A 19,474-nucleotide genomic window follows, 5' to 3' on the forward strand; every position below is an offset into this window, starting at 1 on the left:
AAAATGCTGATTCATTGACAAGTGGACTCTGCAAGGCACTGCCATAGGAATGCACCAGTTGATGGTGACTGATGGATAACTGACAAGTATACTTTGAAATTTAAATCTGGTTGTTTTACTGATTAGCGAATGGCTGTCACTTATTTTGTTCAGCTGAAACAGGCGTAATATGTATAAATGTACTCTCTGTCAGCAAAGAACAGGGTCCTGTGAATTAATACATGTAGCTTCCAGTACGCACAAATTCACCACACCGAGCCCGACTGACTACCTTAAACTGGTTGTCAGCTTAATTATTAGCAGACTGAGGATTTAGCAAATGTTGGGCCAATTTCAGAGTCGCATCTCATGCTGGACACTGTTTTGAGAGCATGGGCTGGTTGGATAGTCTGTACCTTGCCCTTTGCAAACAGTAGCTGGCACATGCTGTTTGATACGATCCACCAGTCTTTGGGAGGTACAGCCTACATACCTATCACCACACTGGCTCTGAAATTCATATACCATATTACTCAATTGCTGTGGCAGAACTTCTTGTTTGACGGCAGAATCCTGCTATATTAACTGGACATCATACATTGAACCAATACATCAAAATGTTATCTACCTCTACAGTGCTCGAAGAGCTGCAGTGATTAGACCACTACTCCTGCACTCTGTTAAGTGATGGTCAGTCTGCTAACATTCACCATCAAAGACCACACCTCAATCCACAGCTAGACAAGGCACCCAAGAGCCATTGCAATTACACCCCAGTGAAGTTAAATGCTTTCAAAAGCGAGATAAAACCATGAACTACTTTTCATTTCAGTGCACAAGACTCATTTAATAATAATAATCTTTGTCTCAAGTAGGCTTACATTAACAAGGCAATGGAGTTACTGTGAGAACCCCCTAGTCGCCACATTCTGGCACCTGTTCGGGTACAGAGTGAGAATTCAGAATGTCCAAATTACCTAACAGCACGTCTTTCATGACTTGTGGGAGGAAACCGGAGCACCTGGAGGAAACCCACAGACACGGGGAGAACGCGCACACTCCACACAGGCAGTGACCCAAGCCGGGAATCGAATCTGGGACCCTGGAGCTGTGAAGCAACAGTGCTACCGTGCCGCCCCAAAACAAAGTCAGGGCAGCTGACCAGAGAAAACGTGGGACATATGCTAAAAACCTATGTTAAGGAGTGCTCAAATTACCGTAAATGAACAGACAATCTGATGTCACTTATTTTTTATTAGATTAGGAGACAATGGAAAAAGAAGCACATTTCTTTTCCTTTGTAATTGGAACTATTAAAAATACAATGTGTTCACAGGAAGCAATATTACAAAAGTTGCAGTTAGACATTACACAATAACTACCCATCATTTGGGGACATTTAAAACTAAATATACTTTCAGAATTACAAATGCTAGGCACACAAATAATAACTCTTTAAAAACGCCTATAAAATCTGATAGTTACCATTCGATTGAGCACCTCAACACAAGTGCTACATTTATTGGAAATTTGGTGCTTATTTAAACTTCATGCAAATAATGTAACTTATGAACAATCATGCCTCACAGTATAACTAACAGAAATTAATCAACTTTTGTATGTAGATATAATTAAGGAAACAGAAATGTGAAGTTTAGGAAGAATGTAAACTATTTGCTTTTATACGAAGAGGTCCTCAAAGTAAATTCATTACAAATCACAGCATTGCATGAAAGATTCTGGAACTACACAAATAAAAGGAAACAAGGTGGTAGAAAGGAGGTCTTAGCAATGGAGGTAACTAACAGTTATGGAGAGATTGGATCACTATCTAAGAATTTGTCAGAAAAAGAGCTTCGTTTGTAACATTCTGCTTTGATTACAAAGAACTAAAGCCCTCACAGAGTAGCAGGAAAGCAGATTTTGTCAGAAAGTTTATCAGAAAAGCCAAATTTGGAAAAACAAAAATACAAAGAAAATTAGATACAGTGCTACAGTACATCTCCTTCAGTAAGATATACCCAGATGTCCAGAAACTAAACATGCCTTCAGATTTTCATTATTTGCAATCATCAGTATTAATCTAACTGTATATTTAGCATAGCTTCCACAAATGCATAGCTTGACTTAAAAGAGTTTTGTTGCAAAGAACATTTCCGATAACATCTTAGAACCACTCCAAAGCAAATATTTTCTACAGTAAACACATTGGAATGTTTCATGTTGTTCTCGTATTAGTAACAGCTCTGATGCTGACAGGGCTGCAGGAAGAAAATGGAATTGTGACTAAAATTACAGGACATTGGTCAGAGGCTAACGATTTTCTTTTATAAATTGAAAGCGCACAATTGATTATTTTTTTCCAATTAAGGGGCAATTTAGCATGACCAATCCACCCACCCTACACATCTTTGATGGTTTGTGGGGGCGAGACCCACACAACACAGGGAGAATGTGCAAACTCCACATGGACAGTGACCTGGGGCCGGGTCCGCAGCACTGTGAGACAGCAGTGCTAACCACCGCGCCACCCGCAGGAGGCTAACTGGGGCAAGAACAAAACATATGGTGGCCTGATTAACATACAATGCTAAGGGAGAGCTTGTGTAAAAATTAAAAACAGGCACTACCTCAAATCAGTGGTCCATGTAATAATTTAGGTGCTGTCCACTTTCTAAAAAAAATAATAATTTGCTTTGAATTTGCTCTAGAAATAAACTAAGCCTCAATAATGACCGTCCTGAACCACTAACTTATACAGCTCTTTTGTTATTAGTCAACTTCCAGGTCACTATCATCACTACGAGACACCGAAGCACTCTGAATGGATGTGGGTGACACCACATCTTTCTCTGGCAGCACACCATACTCGCGCAAAAACGCCTCCAAATCTACTGCAAAGAAGTCAAATCCAAGTTGGTCAGTGATGCGCACAAAGTTGCCAATCAAATCTCCGCATTTGTAGACTAGCAGAGCAGGCAAGGCATTACCAGTGAATCTTGCACTGGCTCCAATGACAGAACTGCGGACTTTGCAGAATTTCACAACCGGATATTCTGTAGCTAGACAGATCAGGCACCCATTCATGGCTTCACATCCAGGATGGTCATCTTCATAGATATGCACCATTATGAGGGTATTCTTTTCCTCTTTGTCGATTGTGTCCAGGAAGGCTTGTGAGCTGCCCAGTTCAAAGATCTCTTCAAAGCGCTTTCCACTGTACAGATGTTCCCTCATTTCCTCCATCCGCTGCTTCCTGTACTGCTCCAAAAATTCTTCATCATCCCTTTCATGCAACATATTGCACTCTTTCATAGTCATCTACAGTACAAAAATCCACAAAAGATTAGATTTGAACTTGCACACTGCGAGTGCAAATACGTATTTCTCAATTTTAGGCTGGAATTCTTTGTCCGTTCACACAGGTGGGTTTCTCCAGTCCCGATGCAGTGAATGGAGTTTTTGGCTGAGCACCAAATTCTCCATTCTCGCTGGCTGAGTGGGGTGAACCCAGATCGGGGAATCGCAGCCTTAGTTACTTTATCCGGATCCAACAACATTAGCATCGATGGTCAGAACAAATACCTACAATATACACACATACACAAGGAACTTTAAAATTAAAAAATATTTCACAAACTGAAAAATTTCTCTTGTTACTGGATTTTTACTTTAGTCAAGTTACTCTAAAATAAAAAATGGAATGATTAGTAAAGCCTATTTTAATCAATTTCCTTTTTAAAAATAAAAACACACTATGACCTTCCACAATTAGTATTTCATTTTGGCAAACTTTCTGCACATTTATGCTTCAGAGCTCGATCCAGTTCTCTTCATTGTGTTTGATATTTCCACAGCCCTCTGTTCCCTCATTGACAAGTTACATATCACAAAATTAACCTTTCCATTGATCTTGTCCTGGATTACTCTCTGCTTCTGCTGGTCTTTCTCTTCATCCAAATGAGACCGACAACTCATTGAGAGTCTCTTGATGAGTTTCCGTACCTCCCGGCGCTGCTCTGCACGCTGTTCTGTTTCGAGCTGCTTGAACCGGCGCCAGTCATTTATCACTCCTTTAGGGCCTGCACAAAGAGGAACAAACACAACGGCGATCAATAAAATAAAAGCATTTGCTGGACAGCAAGTATGAGGCAAACGCCAGAGGGCATAACCTTCATAATTTACTAAATGAACGGAGAAAAGTCTAATGTGCGTTCAATGCTTCTCCGTTATTACAGGAGGTTAATGAATCCTTTTCACAAGTAGCTTCGAAAATTCATTCTAGCCTAATATCTAATTGAAGTCTATTACAAATTATAATACAAGTATGTTTCAAAGAACTCCTGAGCTGTCCATTTCATTAATTTGTAAATGTATTCTCTCTTTTCAAAATAAACTCAGCCTGATGCACTAGTGAGAAACAATGAACTACTGTGGGATCCAGTAATGACATGTTTTTGTTGATACCTATTTATTATTTGACTATAGACTCAAGTGGTGCACAGGAACACTCAGAATTAATGGAATCTGTATTTTAAAATATGCTATATACAACGTTTTTGTTAATAACGCAAAATTTGTTTTGACCATGGACTGAAGATGTTCGGCTGGTATATTGCATTTATCAAATTCTAAATCTATAATAAATGATGGCACAGGAAGGATCGGAGTTTCAACGCTATGAGCATCAACCTTTTGCATTTTGCAGTATCATGAAACTATCAAAATTATTTACCATAAAATTTGTGGATGACTTCCACAGCAGTGTATGTCATTTTAAAGATTGATCAAGGTGGAATCTGCGGTATAACTGCAGAATTTTATTTTTGAAAGTGATGTTAGGTCTCATTGGGTGCAGTTCAATTCTGCCTTTCATGTTATTCTATTTATCAGAGGCAGAAAGCTGCTAAAGGAGGTACTCTCCTAAGTAACCTTACACTTGCTGCAGTGTTAACTGCAACCAGCCAAAGCAAACGTTTTAAGCTGAAAGCTACAGAAATTGCAATGGAGACCATTGCATCTTTTGAAGGAACAGATGAATGTTTGAAGCAAAGGAAGATACAGAGCTTACAGAGAAAGTGTCAAGAGGCCCCACATTTGAATGTACACAAGTAGGTTCCTGCATTTCCCTCCATGTTCAGTCACAAACCAAATTCAGGAATGATATCCTTTAACACCACTTGTGGCATGTTATCTTTCCTCAACCTACCAGTGGCTTTTGGCACTTTTCACCCCAGCGTCCTCCTCCAACACCTCACCTCTGTTATTCAGCTCTGTGGAGCCTTTGCTGGTTCCAGTATTGACTACTGAATCACCACCAGAGATTTTCTACCAATTGTTTCTCTTCCCACACCTGCATTGTCACCTTCAGAATCCCAGGAAGATTGAACCTTGCCATAAACCCCCACCTAATCCGCAGTCTGGCCCTTGGTGATATCATTTGCAGATTGGGTCGCAGGTTCGGTTTGTAAACAGATAACATCTACTTCCCCATAAACTCTCCAATGCCTACTGCCAAGATTACTTGTTCAAAATTTGGTTTTAGATGAGCAAATTCTTCTAATTAAATTATTAGAGATAGTGGGGAGGCGGCAGCATAGTAGTATTGTCACTGGATTAGTAACCCAGAAACTCAGGGTAATATTCTGGGGACTTGGATTCAAATCCCACCACGGCAGTAAAAATCTGGACGACTATGAAACCATTGTCAATTGTCATAAAAATCCATCTGGTTCGCTGATGTTCTTTAGGGAAGGAAATCTGTCTACATGTGACTCCAGATCCACAGCAATGTGGTTGACTCTTAAAAGCCCTCTGAAATGGCAAGCCACTCAGTTCAAGTGCAATTAGGGATGGGCAATAAATGCTAGTCCGGCCAGTAACGCCCCCATCCCCTGAACAAATATTTAAAAAATTAGCAAGACCAAAGCCATCATTCTGCAATGAATGCATGCCCTGGCCATAGATAACTTGTTCTCTCTAGCATAGTCTCAAATTAAACAAGTTCGGTCTCAAATTAAACAAGTTCACTATCTTTAACACTAGAGCCTCTTCCTGGCCTACTTTCACACCACACTGCCTGCATCCCACCTGTCGCTAAAATCCTAACAACTAACTTTGCAATCCCGAAATCCAATTACTCTTCTAGTTGGCCTCCCATTCATGTTTACCACTTTAATACAATTAGTGAATGAAGGAAATCTTAGCCTGGAAATTTAACAGAAGGAGTGACAATCATGTTTAAGTACTTTACTGAATATAATGGTATCAAACCTGGTATCGTCAATTTTTGGTGTTTATTCTTGCTTTAGGGGAAAACAATGTTTGAAATATTTAAAAATATGAGTCCTTCAACCAAAAAGTCTGAAATATTTTGATAGCAAACATTTCCTGCTCGCCACCAAAATTTCTTATCTAGTACCTGTGTTGATGGCACTACGCTCTCGGACTTCTAGGTCCACCGAAATTCCAGGATTTCTGACGGTCTTTCGTTCATTCTCATCACGATCACTGTCTTCATCCTCACTGCTGCTGTAATAGTATTGGAGCTTTTCTCCAAGAATCTTGTCGTCCAATGTAGTCATTGTAACCAGTGATTCAGACCAACAAAGTCAAAAAATTATCTAGAAGAGAAACAAAGAAATGAACCATCATATCAATATTATTTAGGTAAAGTGTTCTAAGGAAACTTGGAAAACAATGAAGCTACTGTAAACATGCTAATTTTCACAAATAGTTACGGCAGAAGGTTAAGACAATAACATCTTCTGTTCACGCTTGCATATGATCAATAATTTCAAATTTGTCTTCCAAATCATTTTCATTGTTAAATCTGATTTTATTAATAATTGTAAAAGTAATAATAAGTCTTAGTTTACATCTGCATTCCACAATTTTGAATCAAACTGATTTCTGAAAGTGTTTCTCAATGCCCTCCGTAAAAGATCCGAGTGGTCAGAAGGTACTATAAACACACATGGAAATCACAAGGCTCTATGTTATCAAAGAGCCACCCAGCTTAATCCCACGTACCTGCATGAAGTCCGCAGCATTGCAATTCATTGCTCAAGTAGATATCTATGTACTTTTTAAAACATAGTGGAAGTTTCTGCCTCTCTCATAAAATTCAGACCGAGAGTTTTCAGTCTCTACCACCTTCTACCAATTACTTTAAATCTGGTTTTTGACCTCTCTGCTAAGGAAAACAAGGTTAGCCCTATTTACTCTGAAAATCCTTCATGACTTAATGCACTTCAATTAAGTCAACCTTCAGCCTCCTCTGGTCCAAGGAAAACAATGCCAGCCTATCTAATATTTTTCATAGCTTAAATCTTCGGACCTGGCAAAATCCTAGTAAATAATATGGCATAAATCACGTGTATAGCTAAACAACACGCACCAACAGAACGTGCTTCAAATACAATATCCGTTCTTCAGCTAACACACTATTAAGTCGAATCCAACACAATGGTGATTGCTACAGAAAGTAGAAACGTAACGGTATATTGGCCAAGCATAAAATGGATGCAGGTTACAAGCGGTTATCACTATTAGAAGAGGCGCTGTGCAACCAAATTTTGCATTTGCTGGTTATGCTTCTACTAGATTCCCAAAGGAAATTACAAACCTATTCACCTAAAAGACCGAGGTGAAGGTAAATACAACCTTAATATAACCGTGGCAATTAAGGTATAGTGCCTAGTTGTGGACTCACCTACCTTCCCCCGCCCGTCTCTTTTCGCCCGATCTAATCAAAATACACCAAAACTGGGATCTCCCTTACCAATGCCAGTCAATCGACCTTTTCTTTCAGATATTTTAAAATTCAAGCACTAAGAATGCTTACCCATCTTACCATTAAACCCTTGGTGCAACACTTATTAATTCAAAACACAAACTGGAGGCAGGATACCTGCCACTTAAACTTGTAGTTGGGTCCACTTAAATAAGGTGCCACAGGGTAGAGCTCCTGATCGGCTGTGCTTTTTTTTTGATGCAATTTGTTCGAGATTAGCATAACTCATGCAAAGAATTTTAAGTGCAGGTTCTATTCAGTTCAAACTGATGAGATCTTTTGCATTCGTTCAAAACAACATCATGTCAAATGCTAGTGCCACCCACTAAACAGAGAATGCCCAGGATGACTCAATCACTATTGCAAGTTCCTGCTAATACCAGTGTCTTCAAGGAGCCTCTAAAAATTCAGCTTCCTTTTGGGCATGCTCTAAATTCCACAAGTGTTTAAATTTACGAAGAAACTGACTTGCATGTAAATAGCAAATTGCTCCATTTAGTTTTATGAAGCCATTTTCACTCATTGAAAACAAGGTTACTCTCAATCCACAGATGGTGGATTGGCACGGATTAAAAATGTTTATTTTCCGTGATAAACCCATTTCAACTGTATCATGTTGCCACACTTAAATATACCTAGGAATATATATATTTTTTAAATGAATGCCTAACTGCATCAGATCATGGCAGATTTTACACCTGGTAATATGCAATTGAGTTTTAACAGGAACCCCCAAAAAATCCCAATTGAACCTAAAGTGGATAACCTACTTCATTGACTATCAACTGGCCTGCCTCCCAACTCATGAGAAAATCAATCACACATTTCAGTTTCATATTTTTGCAATGCAATTCATCCAAAAGTTTTCAGACAAAGGGTGATGCATTTAGGCGAGACTAAATGATGCCAGCATCATGTGACCATTTATGGTGACTGATGGGAGTTATGCAAAAATTAACACGCAAACAAGATTTTGTCATCATTTTCCTCTCTGCCAGCAGTTCACATCCTGTAAATGAACAGACTCAAATCCAGAACCATCTGCCACTTAATAATTTGCACCAGGCTATATGATGTATTTATTCTGACCAGTCCAGGTACTCTAGTACATGCGCAGAGTCCATTAGAGCACTCTCAGCTCTCCACAATACAGACATCATTTGTGGTTTTAGACATCCAAAAGCTATTACACGTAATTAACATGTCTATATTTGTAAAGTTCAGTTTTTACTACTACATCTAGAATTGCATATTCACGATTCATTATGGAAATATAGTAATGACTTCAGAATTGATATTGAATTACATCTTTGCTCCCTAGCCCAATTATTCCCCAGCCTCCCAATTCATAGCAATACCCTTGGTTGGTTCAGTGGTAGCACATTTGCAACCGAGTCAGGAGATCATGGCATTAAACTCACTATATGCACTGTCAGAAGTATAATTTGGAGAAGACATTAATTGGAGATCGTCCCTGCTCTCTACAGGGAGATCCTTTGGCAGCATTCGCTGAAAAGCAGAGAGTCGTTCTGCTATCGTAGCCAACTTTATCCTTCAACTAAAACTTAATTAACTTAGATCATTGGTCACTTTTGTCACTATTGTTTGTAGGCCTGTGTTGTGCACAAGCTACCATGTTTCCTCGTGACTAGGCTTTAAGAGTAATTAATTTCTTGCCAGTGCAAACTCAACTATTTTACATGTGGGGTGGGAAGCTGAGGGGCAAATCATGATGCCTGCTGACTCATGAAGAATCCTCTGGACAATGCTGAACTCGAGGCTACTGAATGGCTAAAACATGCATGATGCTGAAACCAACCACTTTGAAACATACAGAATACAAACTATAAAATAAGGGAATAAAATATTTTGGATTTTATTCTAAACTCTTTTCTACAGTTGTGCATCTTCTAATAGATGAATTGCGTTTCAAATGAAAGACCCCAATTAACTTCTGACTATTGCTCGGTCTGCAGCAGACAAGGATATACATAATCAATGTACGAGGGAGTAGATTTGACTGATCTGGCTGTAACCACATTCCCGCCTCCCCCCACGATAACCTTTCACTCCCTTCCTTGTTACCTTAAAGTTCTAGTTCTACCTTAAAAATATTCAAAGACTCTGCTTCCACGGCTTTTTGAGGAAGAGTGACCCCCTGTTCCAGGTTCTCTCACAAGAGGAAACATCCTTTCCACGTTCATCCTGTCAGTCAATATCCCTCAGGATCTTAAAGGTTCCAATCAAGTCACCTCTTACTCTTCTAAACTCCAGCGGATACAAACCTAACCTCTCCAACCCCCACTCATTCCTGGAATTAGTCCAGTAAACCTTCTCTGAACTGCTTCCAACACATTTTTCCTTAAATAAGGAGACCAATAATGTACACTGTGCTCCTGCAAAACTGAACTACAATAAACAACAACATTCTATTAGCATTTTGAATTAAATGGTGCATCTGCATTTGTGATTTATGCACTAGAGCAATCGGGTCCCTCAATCTCTCACCAGTTACATGATTTGCTTCTTTTCTATCCTTCCTGTCAAAATAGACCACTCAAAAGTTGCCCACATTATACTCCATTTGCAAGATCTTTTCCCACTCACTTAACCTATCTATGTCACTTTACAGTCTTTACGTCTTCTTCACAATTTACTTTTCTACCTATCATTGTGTCGTCGGCAAAGTTAACAGCATCGGTCCCTTCATCCAAACCATTTATAAAAATTGTAAAAAAGTTGAAGCCCCAGCATGGATCCCTGCTGCACACCATTTGTTATATCCTGTTAGCTAGCCACCGCCACTTTCCAGGATGTCAAACAGGTTAAACAAGTCAAAAAGGTGACTGAAAATTACAAAGATGTTAGAACGTATAGCTCACAGCATGACATCGCTGCCACTTGAATAACCACCATTTTCAGAATGTACAGCAATATCTGCTCAATGGATAACAGTACCTTCGTTGGAAAAAGCTGCACAGCATATGGCATCAAAAGGAAGGATGTGTATCTTTTACTCACTCAAATGACCATACACAAACCTAACAATCCAACCCATCCAAACACAAAACCACCAAAAGAGCGTTCTTCCGTGACAAACGTAACAAGTGCACTATTGATCCTAAACTGTATTTTGCAACTAGCCATCTAATGATAGTAGAATACTGGTCAAAAAGCACTTTAAAAAAAAAAAAAAGTCCACAAACAGCAAACATTTAAAAATCTGTTCTGTAGTACCTGGTCAAAAAACAATAAAAGCCATCCCTTACCAGTCCTCAATTGCCACCGCACTGGCTGTGGTGGCTCAGTGTAATCAGAAGCAAAGCAAGACTGAAATAACCCCCTGACATTCAATCACAAAACAACCTGAAGAGTCAACTGAACAACCACATGAGACATTATCTAACCATTTTTTTTCTCAAATCTACAGGACTCTAATTGGAGCACCAATGACAAAAACACATGACTGCTCACATCCTATAAATAAAACATTTCCAGCTTTTTTTGTTTTGATGGAAAATATTTAAATACATGTGTGCACACATCTGTGACAGATGCAGTGAACTGGTCCATGAGTAACACGATGCAAATCAATGGACTAGAGCTTGATTTCAAACACTCACTGCTTAAATACAGCCATAAACAAATGTTCGCTTAAAAAAAATCTTTTACACAAAGCATCTACAAACCTTTGTTGGGACTATAATCATGAAGGTGAACTATACAAAAGAACGAATAAATCTCGGCATATGTTTCAATGGTAACGTAAGTCTTGTTCCAAGCATTAAAACAGAAGATAACTAGGCAAACAAGCAGAAAACTTCATCGGCTCCCTTTGTGTATCGTAATCCTAGAAGATATCTTTATAGAGGAGTCAATTCCATATCTAGATGCACACAGCAGAAATTCCTGGAGTACACACAAGCCTTTAACTTCAGGAACATAGAAATATGAACACAGCCATCCGGTGTCCATCTTTATCGACCTACTGCATGTCAATGAAAGGCCAATGAGGATGTCAAAAACTAAACAAATATTCCTGAATTTAATCATTTTTCCAGCATTGACAAGTTTCATCTCCTTGCAGATGGGTTGCCATCTGAAATGCATAGAATGAAACAACGATTTGCAATACATTAAACATGCATACATTTAATTCACCACAGGGTTAAATTCAAGCTGTACACAACAGCTGGTGCAGTCGCTTTTACCATTATTGGGACTACAATTTGGCAGATATATTTCTGACAGCAGATTGATTATCCTAAAACCAGAATATTCTAGATTTTCCATTTACTGAGAAACAACCTGATTGTAATTATACCCAGGTGGGGTTGGGAGGGGGGGGGGGGGGGGGGGGGGAGAACAGCTGTTCAGCCAAATGGTTTGTAGCCCTAACATCTATCTCAGAACAACATTATAAAAGCATGCTCTACAAACCTATAAGATGGGAGCAACAAAAAAGACAAGAAGGAAAATTTTTAATTACATTTCTTAAACTTTAAATTATAATGAAAGGTAGCAAACATATTAAATTCCTCTATTATTTCAACAGTGGCACTAACAGTTTTATTTTAAAGATCAACATTAAGATACCAAAGGCATTACACTAATTTTCACACATGTTTCAAGAAATCTGGTTTCTTCTCTTCACTGTCCATAAAATATTTTCTCCAAACCCCACGAGGTCATTGGTATAGTTCAACAAATAAAAAACAGCAGGAACTCTGAAAATATCCAAAATGACAGCAATTTCAAAATGCATCCGCATGGGATGTACTTGGAGAGAGATTATAGTTTAAATTTGGCAGAATGAGATTAGAGAACTGCAGAGTAAACCCTTCCAGCAAATAAACCATATCCTTAGACGGATGAGCAGGATTAAAAACAGCCTAGAAGAAGATTTTAATAACCAGAGTGAGCTCAATTCTGAACAGTCAAAACAAAATCTACCTTGAAATCCTCACATTTATGAACTAAAGTTCCTCAAACAGAATGATGGAACTAAATGTAAACATTTAGACATGCTTTTATGCTGACAATTAGCATGGTATTTTAGTGAGGACAAATCAGCAGTTCTGGGTTTGAATGTTAACTGTAACCCTTGACCGACAATGACAGACACACAGGAGAACCTAGGAAAATAAACTTGTAATGAAAATAATAATTTCCTTCCAGCTGACAATTACAACTCTAATCTTGTGCCACTTTAAATAAAAACAATAATAAAATGATAAATAGACATTCCAATTATATTAAAAAATTGTGTGGAGGTTAAGTAACCAAAATCTCCAATTATAGAACATAATAGGAATACACGCAAAAAAAATCAAAACACAAAATCTCTCTGGGAATGTTGTTGAGGGTGTGGAACACTCTCAGGGTTTATCCCCAAGTGTCTTGCAATCTTGTGACATGTTGAATGTTATTCTCTATGCAATTAAGAAAAACTTAATGATGATACTTGTTTATTGTTTCGTAGTCATATGTTGCAACTTTATTTTTTTTTTTAAATATTCAAACATATTGAATTCCTTCCCTTCATTCACACAACACACTTCTCGCGCGTGGAGTGTACTTTCATTTTTGATTGTTCAATTAATTTGTAATCATAGAACTTATCATGCTAAAGGGAAAATTCTAACCTTTCATCAAGTTGTATTTTTTTTAAAGACATAGGAGACATATGCCATTTACCTAGAAACAAATACATTTTCTATTCTGCTCCTTGCAATTGGGGAGATGGTGGCTTAATGATATTTTCACTGGACGAGAAAACCAGAGACCCAAATTCAAATCCCGCCACTGCAGATGGCGAAATTTTAATTCAATAAAAATCTTGAATTAAAAGTCTAATGATGACCATGAAACCATTGTCGATTGTCGTAAAAAAACCATATGGTTCACTAATGTCCTTGAGGGAAGGGAATCTGTCATCCTTACCTGGTCTGGCTTACATGTGACTCCAGACCCACAGCAATGTGGTTGACTCTTAAATGCCCCCTCAAGGACAATTAGGGATGGGCAATAAATGCTGGCACAGACTGTGACACCCACGTCCCATGAACGAATAAAAGAAAATCCAAAACAGGTAAATTTAATTTCTGCAAACTACTGCTACCACGGCATAGGAGCTACATTTACAAGCAATTTCATTTTGCGCCAAAGAGAGTGAAGCAAGTTTCCCTGGAGGAAGCGTGTCACACCTGACATATTTGTAGTGTAAATGCTTCCTCAAATTGGGAAGCATTTCCCGATTTAATGGAGTGACCAAGCTATTCAATCATCAATAATAAAGTAAATAGTCCCAGATGGATATAGGCTGCTTTCCCTTTTGAGGGGGAGTGCTGACTGGTGGTGATTTAACCTGAGGATCACCACACCTCAGGCAAGGGGCAAGGTCGAGAAGATGGCCCTTCATGAATAATAGGTTAATCATAAAGTCAAGCCAAATGAATGTACTTAACCACTTGGAGCTATTTAACACCAGTACCTACTTTGGCAGCATTGAGAGTGGGAAGGTGTTATACAGACTAATCTTGATCAATCATTTTGTAGTTTTAAAAATGCCCAATTCTTTGAATTGAAACACATGTTGCAAAAAAGTGGAACTTCAGTCTAAAACGATCGAATGATCAGATACTATAAATTAAACAATTACATGAGTGTATGCTGCCTTGGCCAAAATGCAATACCCTTATTCACGCCGAGATATTTGCATGTGTACTTCACACATTTAGAGTGTCATTGCCAAGTGATTTTTTATTAGTGAAGTGCCAATGAAACAGTCAGTTTTGAAAAAGGTACCCCAATAAATCAGAAGATTATTAAACATTCAAGTTCAAAACATTGACGACTGCTTTAGGAAGCTAGGAGCAGGTGGAGGCCATTCAATAGGATCATGGCTGATTTGGTTGTGGTCTCAACTCCACTTTTCCATCTGTTCCCCCATAGCCCTGGTCTCCCTTTCCATCAAAAATCTGTCTAACTTGTCCTTGAATAAATTCAACGACCCACTATGCTCCAAGGGAGAGACCACCTCAAATATCCTTAAATTGTGTCCCCTAGATCTAGTCTCTCACACGAAAGGAAAAATCCTCCACCCGGTATCATTTATTATTCGCTCTGCAAAGCAAATACAGTACAAGATTATATTATCAAGGTCTCCCCGACCTCTTTTGATAAATAAACAGTGTGCAAAGGTTTGTTATAAATTGCGATCCTACTGCATATTTTGCTTTGATGCAACACAAGTATTGAATCAATGCAAAATCTACAGTATAACTGATCCACTTATATAATGGTTATGACCTGGAACTCGCTGCCTATGAGAAGGGCAAAAGCAACGACGATCAATAATTTCAAAAGGACATTGGATGGACGCTCGAGGGAAACAAACTTGCAGGACTACAGGGATTGGGTGGGGGAATGGGACTCACTATTAGAGAGCCAGTGATGGCCCAAATGGCCTCCTTCTATGTCATAATGACAATGAACTCTAAAAGAAAGTGCATTGATAGGCTGTTGATGTATTGCTCATATGCTTTACTGGATGACAATAGATTATTTGCTCACAACACTATATTAAAAAAATCAGGTTGGGAGTAACAGCTGGCGATTATAGGGGTGGGTTGATTCCAGCTTCAACAAGATTTAATGTTGTTAGCTGGTGTTTGGACTAATTCAATAAACAACAAAAACAAAACACGATCTTGTTTCCAGAGAATGCAAAACAAAGAAATTAATACCGAAACAGAATTTATATTAATTTCTACAGCAAGGTCAGCCTTTCTGGTGATATAATTTTGTTTAACTATTTTTATTCTGGTGATATAGTTAAGCCCATCACTCAAGTGTAAAAACAAATGTGGGAACGAGGTGATTAGGGAAAGAGAAGTCAGATCACGTTTGGACCTGTGAATTAGCTGGCTGTAGATGTCCTGAGATTATGAATGGCACAGTACAAATAAACGTTTTCCCTTTGATCCCTGCTATTCTGTTTCTCTTCATCTGTTACCCTTCCTCCCTATTATTCTTTCTCACCATGCCCCATGCTGGCTACCGTTAACATTCTATTTAAAAATGACAGAGCTGAACACTTTTACAAGTCTGTCATAGCATAAACAGCAAAATTTGCAGATAAGTTTTCCATGGAGCAAAGGAGGTTGAGGGCTGATTTGATACAGATGTATAGATTATGACAGGTTTAAGATAAGGTAGACAAAGAAATTTGGTTTCACTGAGCTGATGGCATAAAGACTAGAGGAGCTTTTGGACATGAGATACTGGGTGTGACTCAGTGGTGGAATGATGGAAGAACTTTCTTTACACAGCAAGAGGTGATGACCTGGAACATGCTGCCACGGTCAACAATTTTGAAAAGGAAATTGGACTGGCACTCATGGGAAATAAACTTGCAGGCCTACAGAGATAGACAAGGAAATGTGGCTGACTGCAACATTTCATAAATGGCACCACAGTCCCAGAGGACAATAAGCTGCTCTCTCCTCCCATTTGAGAGAAAGAGCTGACTGGTGGTCACAATACCTCAAGTAAGGGGCAAGGTTGAAAAGGCCTCAGCCGGTATGGGAATTGAACCAATCTGTTGGTATCGCTCCACATCACAAAACAGCCAACTGAGTGAACCAACACCCCCCCCCCCCCCCCCCCCCCCCCCCAACAAACCATCATTCTACAGGAGGGAGATAGAGAACCTAGTGGAGTGGTGTAGCGGCGACAACAATCTCTCCCTCAATGCCAGCAAAACTAAAGAGCGGGTAATTGACTTCTGGAAGCAAAGTACTGTACACACCCCTGTCAGCATCAACGGGGCCGATGTGGAGATGGTTAGCAGTTTCAAATTCCTAGGGGTGCACATCTCCAAAAATCTGTCCTGGTCCACCCACGTCGACGCTACCACCAAGAAAGCACAACAGCGCCTATACTTCCTCAGGAAACTAAGGAAATTCGGCATGTCCACATTGACTCTTACCAACTTTTACAGATGCACCATAGAAAGCATCCTATCAGGCTGCATCACAGCCTGGTATGGCAACTGCTCGGCCCAGGACCACAAGAAGCTTCAGAGAGTCATGAACACCGCCCAGTTCATCACACGAACCTGCCTCCCACCCATTGACTCTATCTACACCTCCCGCTGCCTGGGGAAAGCGGGCAGTATAATCAAAGATCCCTCCCACCCGGCTTACTCACTCTTCCAACTGGCAGGAGATACAGAAGTCTGAGAACACGCACAAACAGACTCAAAAACAACTTCTTCCCCACTGTCACCAGACTCCTAAATGAGCCTCTTATGGACTGATTTCATAAACACCACACCCTGTATGCTTCATCCGATGCCAGTGCTTATGTAGTTACATTGTATATGTTGTCTTGCCCTATTATGTATTTTCTTTTATTCCCTTTTCTTCTCATGTACTTATGATCTGTTGAGCTGCTCGCAGAAAAATGCTTTTCACTGTACCTCGGTACACATGACAATAAACAAATCCAATCCAATCCAGCTAGCAAGGACTAGGTGGGTCAAATCATAGAATCCCTACAGTGCAGGTCAAAATCAAACATGGTTCCCTGGTGCTGTGAGGCAGCAGTGCTAACCACTGTGCCACCCATCTGTGGACTAGGTGGGTATATAATGCCTCAATGGCTGCATCATTTGTTGGAAAAGCCAGTAATGTGGCTTCATTCGGTGCTGGTTTAGCACACGGTGCTAAATAGCTGGCTTTTAAAGCGGACCAAGGCAGGCCAGCAGCACGGTTCAATTCCCATACCAGGCTCCCCAAACAGGCGCCGGAATGTGGCAGCTAGGGGCTTTTCACAGTAACTTCATTGAAGCCTACTTGTGACAATAAGCGATTTTAATTTCAAAAGACTCAAAAACCGAGAACGAGGTAAAGAAGCCCCCATCCACGTCTCTGAATGCCTGCTTTAAATTACTGAAATTTCCAGATGGTAAACGTTTAAAAAAAAGCAACTCCTATCTGATGCAAATCGACATTTTCATTACAGGTTCTGTTCACCACTATCTCAGAGCAATTAGTCGCGGGTGGACGACCCCTGGTCATCTTTCTGGGGAATAAACATGCAGAATCAAATGTTGTTCCCGCACCTCCCCCTCTCCAGCCCTGAACAAATGTCCCAGACCCCCAAATCCGGCGGGGCGGGGGGCACTCACCCGGGCAACAGGCCTGTTGGCGGCGGCCGGAGCTGAGCCGCCCCCCCAAAACCTTGTCTAACAAGGCCCCCCCTGTCCAGAACGCGTGCACTTCAACCGCGTAACCTCGCTCTCCGGGCGCCTTAAGATGGCTGACCCGACCGACCTTCCCCACCCCCCAATACCGATTTTAACCGCTGCCTTACCGGCCCCGCCAGCGCCCAACTGCGCGCGACACCCGCTCGCCGATTACCCCCGCCGCCTATTGTGACGTCCGCTGTCTGACCTCCCTCGGCGGCCACTCACAGAACAGCCACGCCTCCAACCAGTCAGCGCTGAGCTGTGGGGCGGACCCTCTTGCGCGCGCGCGTCCCTGACGCTTCGCGCGCGCGCGCGCGCGCATCCGCGGAGTGGGCGGGGTCGCAGCTTGCTCCAGGGCCGATTGAGAGGAGTGGAGTTATACAATCTCTACATGGCACAGTGGTTAGCACTGGGGCTGAGGATCAGGGTTCGAATCTTAGACCTGGGTCACTCTCCGTTTGGAGTTTGCACATTGTTCCTGTGTACCCAAAGGTGTGCTGGTTAGGTGGATTAGCCATGTTAAATTGCCCCTTGGAAGAAAAATGACTGGGTACCCAAAATTTATTTTAAAAATACAATCTCTGCATTCGGCCCATCCAGTTTGCACCGATCCTCTGAAAGGGCACCCGACTGAGACCCAAATCCCCCACCCTACATCCGTAACCCCACCTAAGGGCAACTTAGCACGGCCAAACCACCTAACCTGCACATTTTTGGACTGTGGGAGGAAGCCCATGCAGACGCGGGGAAAATGTGCAAACTCCACACAATCACCCAAGGTTGGAATCAAACCTGGGTCCCTGGTGCTGTGAGGCAGTGGACAGACTGGGCTTGCAACAATTACTCCACTGTGAACCTTATTGCCATGGATGGGCACCCATTGGTTCGCCCTGCTGCCTCATGGCATAGAGGATCCAGTTTCGATCCCGTCCCCGGGTCACTGTCCATGTGGAGTTTGCATATTCTACCTGTGTCTGCGTGGGTCTCACCCCCACAACCCAAAGGGTAGGTGGATTGGGAATGTTACATTGCCCCTTAATTGGAAAAAAAATGGATGGGCACCCACATTGATTTTGTGTGCAAAATATTAGCTGATTTTTAAACTTAAAATTTTCATTTCACTTTTTAATGAAATTGTGAATCTCAGTTGTACGTAGCAAAAGATATTAAAATAAATTACAGTCATGTTTCCAAATCTTTGGCATTCAAAGGGTTTGCTTCATCTTGAGCTCTGTTTACCCATCTCCTTGTGCCAGTTGGAACCTGAAAACAACAACTTTTCTATTTTAAACCACATGGTTGATACAACTGTTTAATTCTGATACTATAGTTCAGTACAAACAAGGTGGCTACAATGCATTGCGTTCAGAAGTAATTGCCGCTATTTCAATTGACAACAGATTTCCCCATTGCCTTGCTATGTGTTTTCCCACATATTAAATTAT

At 40.5% G+C, this 19,474-nt stretch overlaps 1 protein-coding gene across 1 annotated transcript; it reads right to left on the bottom strand.

The window, feature by feature from the left end:
* Positions 1-1,215: 1,215 nt before the first annotated feature.
* On the bottom strand, positions 1,216-18,277 carry pdcl (phosducin-like). Its single transcript, XM_072488378.1, has 4 exons — positions 18,155-18,277; positions 6,401-6,602; positions 3,880-4,061; positions 1,216-3,300 (listed from the first exon to the last, which is right to left on the bottom strand). Exons 2-4 carry the CDS (start codon positions 6,561-6,563, stop codon positions 2,752-2,754), a joined length of 894 nt encoding a protein of 297 aa, XP_072344479.1. The 5' UTR covers positions 6,564-6,602; positions 18,155-18,277; the 3' UTR covers positions 1,216-2,751.
* Positions 18,278-19,474: the final 1,197 nt, after the last annotated feature.

Source organism: Scyliorhinus torazame, chromosome 22 (genome assembly GCF_047496885.1).
Source record: "Scyliorhinus torazame isolate Kashiwa2021f chromosome 22, sScyTor2.1, whole genome shotgun sequence".
Lineage (NCBI taxonomy): Eukaryota > Metazoa > Chordata > Chondrichthyes > Carcharhiniformes > Scyliorhinidae > Scyliorhinus > Scyliorhinus torazame.

Excerpts from the sequence above, each read along its gene's own strand:
- pdcl (XM_072488378.1), bottom strand. The coding sequence starts at position 6,563 with ATGACTACATTGGACGACAAGATTCTTGGAGAAAAGCTCCAATACTAT. Across the intron at positions 4,062-6,400 it reads GCGTAGTGCCATCAACACAG|GCCCTAAAGGAGTGATAAAT; the intron begins GTACTAGATAAG and ends CTCTTTGTGCAG. Across the intron at positions 3,301-3,879 it reads AGGACAAGATCAATGGAAAG|ATGACTATGAAAGAGTGCAA; the intron begins GTTAATTTTGTG and ends TTTGTACTGTAG.